The 5,536-nt window shown below is 58.9% G+C and overlaps 1 protein-coding gene across 1 annotated transcript; it reads right to left on the bottom strand.

The window, feature by feature from the left end:
* Positions 1-618: 618 nt before the first annotated feature.
* Positions 619-2,609, bottom strand: POU3F4 (POU class 3 homeobox 4; the record flags this gene model as incomplete). Its single annotated transcript, XM_080624976.1, has 1 exon — positions 619-2,609. The coding sequence occupies one exon, from the start codon at positions 2,607-2,609 to the stop codon at positions 1,500-1,502; it is 1,110 nt and encodes a 369-aa protein (XP_080481102.1). The 3' UTR covers positions 619-1,499.
* Between the last annotated feature and the right edge of the window lie 2,927 nt (positions 2,610-5,536).

Raw genomic sequence — 5,536 nt, 5'->3', positions numbered from 1 at the left:
GAGTGGGGCCGCACCGGGCGCCTGGGGGTCTTGCGGGGACCCGGGGGTGCCCGGCCCGGTCCATGCCCGGCGGCCCCGATCCAGCCCGGCCGTGGGAGGCTGCGGGAGCAGTGGGTTATCGTGGCCGTGGGCTCCCGCACACTCACCCGCTCAGCAATTCCCCTTTGAGAGTGGGTTTGTGGGCGCCGCGCACCCGGCCCTGTGTGCAACGCAACGTCGGGGGGGGGGGGGGGCGGCTCCAGGTCAGCACCTCCCCGTGCCCAAAAACTGGGGTGGTTGTAGCATTTTAGTGACTTTGTTTTGTTTTTTCCTCCCTGTTCGTGGTTGCGGTGTTTTGTTTTTGTTTTTCTTAATAAAAGCTTTTCAACAAATCCAGCATCTCCCTGTGACGCGGAAATAAGCTCAGCGTGAACCAAATGCGGGTGTTTGCTGTCCCTCTCCCCTCCGAAACGAAATCATGAGGCATCCCCTCCCCCCCCCCCCCCCCATTCCTCTTCACTATCGAAACAAAATACAGAGAAACCGATTTCCGAAGCCAAAGCGCAGGAGTATAAAGGTGTTTTACTACAGACCTCTCAGTCTGGCGCTGATTAAAAAGCCCAACTCATCTTCGGAAAGAAAGCGACTGGCAAATGCCACGGGTTTGTTTGCGGTGCTTAATTTCGGATAAATCTCTTTTAAATAATTACTTTTATTATTTTTCTTTTCCTCGGGAGAAGAGGGGAGAGGTCAGGATTGGGACCCGGCCGGTTTACGGTGTTGGGAAGTTCTTGAAAAAGGAAGAAAAAAGCTGCAACAAATAAGCCCGTTTTCCAGAACAGCGCGGGCGGCAGTGGGGTGCGCGGGTCTCCGCGGGTGCGGAGGGGAACCCCGTTCCTCGGGGTAGGGGGGGGTGTCGGTGGGGAGGGGGAAGGGCCGCAGCCGCCCTGCCCCGACCCCACCGGGTGACATTGCCGGTGCGTGGGGAAGGGAGAAACGTTTTGCCTGCTCAATTCGATACAAATTAGGTCACAAATATTGTGTACAGTTTGTAGTAAAACACCTCAGACATTTAAAAACGCTATATAAGTCTTTAAAAATGCAAAACTAGTCTATTGTAAAACAGATTCACCTGAAATACAGCTGATATAACCAAGGCGCTGGAAGGTTATTCATAGGCACACATCTGTCTTTCCTTTTCTGTCGGTTTTCTTTCTTTTTTTTTCTCCTTTTTCCCGTGAGTTCTTTTTTTTTTTTTCTTTTTTTTTTTTTCCCCCGTTTTGTGTGTGTTTTGTTTTTGTTTTTTCTTCCCCTTCGTCTTAGTAGTGACCGAAACCAAACCTTGTTTGCGAGTAAACGCCGTGCACTGATCAGCGAAAAGGTCGGAGAGAGAAAAAATATTGCCCAGGCGGCGGGCGGTGAGCCCCCGCTCCGCGTCTCCTGCCTCTCGGAAACCATAAGTTAAAGCCCCGGCGGAAAATCCGCGCTGCCCGCAGTCCTGCCTGCCCGGACAGCCCCGGTCAGAGGTCGTGGCAGGCCGTGTCCGTTTTCACGCCGTGGGAATAGACGTCGTGCTGCGGCTGCTCGCCCGGCGGGGTCATCCGCTTCTCCTTCTGCCGCCGGTTGCAGAACCAGACCCGCACCACCTCTTTCTCCAGCTGCAGGCTGTCTGCCAGCGAGGAGATCTCCTGGGCGGCCGGCTTGGGGCACTTGAGAAAGTGCGTCTCCAGCACGCCCTTGACACTCACCTCGATGGAGGTGCGCTTCTTCCTCTTCCTCCCCTGCGCCGCGATCTTGTCGATGCTGGTGGGGCTACCGGTGGAGGAGTCGGCCTCCTCCAGCCACTTGTTCAGCAGCGGCTTCAGCTTGCACATGTTCTTGAAGCTGAGCTGCAGGGCCTCGAAGCGGCAGATGGTGGTCTGTGAGAAGACGTTCCCGTAGAGGGTCCCCAGGGCCAGCCCCACGTCGGCCTGGGTGAAGCCCAGCTTGATGCGCCGCTGCTTGAACTGTTTGGCGAACTGCTCCAGCTCATCCGAGGTCGGCGTCTCCTCGTCCGAGTGGTCCTGGCAGTGGTGCCCGCCCAGCTCTCCGTGCTCCCCGCCGCCCTCGCCCCGCAGCCCCGGGTGCAAGCCCTGCGCGGCGGCGGGCGGCGGGGTCAGCCCGCCGTGCTCCAGCATGCCTCCCACTGCGAAGCCCGCCTGCGAATACACGTTGAGGGGCTGCCCGGCTGCGGCGGCGGCGGCGGCGGCGGGGGGGGCCAGCGAGGCGCTGTGGGCCGGGCTGGCGCCCCAGGCGCTGGGGTGGTTGGCGTGGGGCGAGTGGTGGGAGACGTGGGGCGAGCGGTGGTGGATGATGGCGCCCAGCTGCAGGTCCTCGCGGCCCGGCTTCACGTCGGGCTGCTCCAGCGGGCCGCCGGCCAGCGCCGAGGGCCAGGGCCCGCTGTCGCTGAGGCTGGTCACCCAGTGATGCCCCAGCGGGTGCCCATTGCCCGGGACGCCCTGCAGGTACTCGCTCTGCAGCAGCTTCTGCGGGTTGCGGAAGGGGCTCCCCTGCTGCATGCCCGCGCCGTCCGCATGGGCGAGCGAGCCGGAGCCGAGCAGGCTGTAGGGGTTGGAGGCGGCTGTGGCCATGGCCGCCGCGCAGCCCCCACGAGTTATACTGTGGCGGCGCCGCCGCTTCAGCCTTTGACATCCACCGGCACGGCGGCCCGGGCAGCGGCCGACCGCCGACTGGCAGCAGCGCCGCCCAATGGGGCCCCGCCGCCGGCGGGGCCTCGCCGCACGGGCCAATGGGAGGGGCGAGGAGGCCGGCCGCGGCGGTGGAGGGGCGGGGCGAGGGTGCCCGGGGGCCGCGCGGGCCCGAGGCAGGAAGTGAATCACTCCGCCGGCACCGGGGGCCGGGCGCCAGGCGGCCCCGCCGCTTAACTCCTTCCGCGCCGCGCTGCGCTCCGCGCCGGGCGGGGAAGGGAGGGGAGGACGCGGGGCACGGCTTAAATGGGGAGCGATTAGCGCAGGGGGAGCGAGTGGCAGAGGTTAAACGGCGGCGCCCCGGCGGCAGCCCCGCGGGACCACCCCTGCGCAGCCGGTGCCGGCCTCAGCCGCGCCTGCGGTACTCTCGCTGCTCCCCCCCCGCCTTGCCCGGCCCATCGGTCCGAGCGGGCTCCGCAGCCCGGTGCGCGGTGCCCCCATCCGCCGCCCCGCGCCGCGCATCCCCCGTCTGCCCCGGGCTGTGCGGTCCGAGGTGCTGTCGGGTAGGCAAAAACTAGGTGGAAAAAAAACCCACACTAAAGATAATAAAAACAGCCCCCAAAAGGCGCTTTCCGGTAAACCCCGGTGGTGCCTCTCCTCAAAGTTTGCAATACGGAACGCGCGGGCCCGGTGTGCTGCCGCTGCGCGCCTGGAGTGCGGTCCGCAGGGGGGGGGGGGGGGGGAAATTACATTAAAAATCCCCAAACCAAACCGAGAGAAAATGGGAAATAAAGGAGGGAAAAGCGCGTGCGGTCCCCAGGCCCCACCAGGGGGGATGAGGGGTGGGTAGGTGGGGGGAGCTCTGTGCCCCCCGGCTCGCCCGGGCCCGGCGGGCAGAACCCCGGCGCCGTTCCGCACTCGCGGAATCCCGCCGGGGCGGCAGCGCGACCCTCCTCGGCGGCGGGGCGAGGCAGAGCCCTGGCACCCCCGGCCCGCTCCCGAGCTAAAAAATGACCTTTCCCTGCATAATTTTGGAGGTAACCTAGCTGCGTAATTATATTTGCACTTACAGAAGACTGCATCAGAGTTCCCTTATTGGTTTGAAATTCCATTAAATATATTGCAAGAGCTCCTAGGTTAAGCTTGATTTAAATTTGCATACATTTTCATATATTTAGCAGAAATAAAAGAAGGCTTGCAGCTACCAGAAAGTCATTAAGGCATTAGTTTCTCTGAGAAGACAGATCTGAAGAAAATTCAAGAAAATGAGAAAATAGATATAAATAAGGTGAGCACTCCTCTGATTCTTTTATAGCCGGGTAGCGTCGCTTTCCTCATTATAATAATAATAATCGCAATAATTTCTCGCCGGGGCTCGGGCAGGGCGCAGCGTGCGAGAGGGGGCAAAGGCAGGGCTGGCCCTCAAAGAGCAGGGGGTGCGTGGCTGGAGGCAGATCGCGATATATCGGGGAGGCGGCGGGTCCCCGGCGGGGCCACCGCAGCGCTGCGCACCCGCGGCCGCTCCGCGCCTGCCGCAGCCTCGGGGGCAACTTGAAAAATAAATGAAAGAATAAAGTTTGCCGGGAGAGGGGAAGCGAAGAGGAGCGGGAGGAGGGGGGATTGGGGGCGGGAGGTGGAAAATGTCCCCGGGAGAGCTCCGCGGCGAGGGCTGGGAGCGGAGCGGCGTAGCCAGCACCGCGCCCGCGGAAGGCGGGAGGGCACAGAAAGAGTTATATCAGCAGCCTTCTTTCTTTTTTTTCTTCCCCTTTCTTTCCATTCCCCCCCCCCCCCCCCCCCCGCCCGCTGCCTTTATAAGCTTCTCGAAATAAATATCACCGGAGCGGGCGGGAGAGAAAAAAAAAATTAAATCAAAAATCCGCTCTGTATAAAAATGTAACTAAATTATTTAAAATTAATTTGCACTTTAACTTCCGAAACCATTTTTCAAATCCCCTTGCCCGTGAAAATAGATGTTCGGATCCGCCGTTTAATTAAGACGGAGTCTCTTAGCAGGGAAATAAAACCCCGAACGTCCCATTTTAATATTAGTTGCGAATGTGTCTAAGGCAGAGCCTGGCTCCGCTGCACTCCGCTCCTGACAGCGGAGCCTCTCATCCCGCCTGTAGGAGAGTATGGTGTATTTTATAGTGTTTTTATCTGCATATAGTTAAATCTTCTTGCTGTTCTAAGTAATCTGCTGGAGAGGGTTTCTTTAGCTCTTTCCTGTCAGTCTAACTTCCCAAGTGTAACAGATGCCGCTCTCAAGCGGTCCTTTCTGCTGCTTTTCTTTATTCAGCCTCGCATATTTCTCCCCATGATCTGGGTTTCCATAGAGAGAGGAATAAAAGGGGGACCATGGCCACAAATCCCCTGCCCCATGCAGAATAAAAGAGCCTTATTCAATAGACGACCCCGTCTGGACATGGGAGAAAAATAAGTACATGCAAAGCTACTGTTGCAAGAATTTGTAACTTATTTTTCATAGACTGAAATCCATTAAAGTTTTTTTTTTTCTTAAAAAAAAAAAAAAAAAAAAAAAAAAAGGAAAAGTTTCTGGGTTTGGACCGGGCGCTCCATCCCTCTGCCCCCGGGAACCTCCGCGCCGGCGGGACCCGCGTTTCCGCGACAAATAACTCCCTTTAATATCTATTTTTTTTCTGCTAAATCTTTGGCATGGAAAAGATCGCACAATAGCTGAAGGCAGCCTACCGTCTTGGGGCAGCTAGAAGTCGCTATAGAGAAAAACCCCCGCTTTGAAGTGCAGGAGCCGTGATTGTGCCGGGTCCCTCTTGCCCGGCGGAGGCACAGGCGGGACCAGGGGTCCAGGTCCCCGCGTCCTTTCCCCTTCGTGGGCAGCGGCCCCCACGCGT

Source organism: Psittacula echo (genome assembly GCF_963264785.1).
Source record: "Psittacula echo genome assembly, chromosome: 8".
Classification (NCBI taxonomy): domain Eukaryota; kingdom Metazoa; phylum Chordata; class Aves; order Psittaciformes; family Psittacidae; genus Psittacula; species Psittacula echo.
The sequence above is the reverse complement of the archived record's forward strand: the minus strand, read 5'-3'. Positions and strand labels throughout refer to the sequence as shown.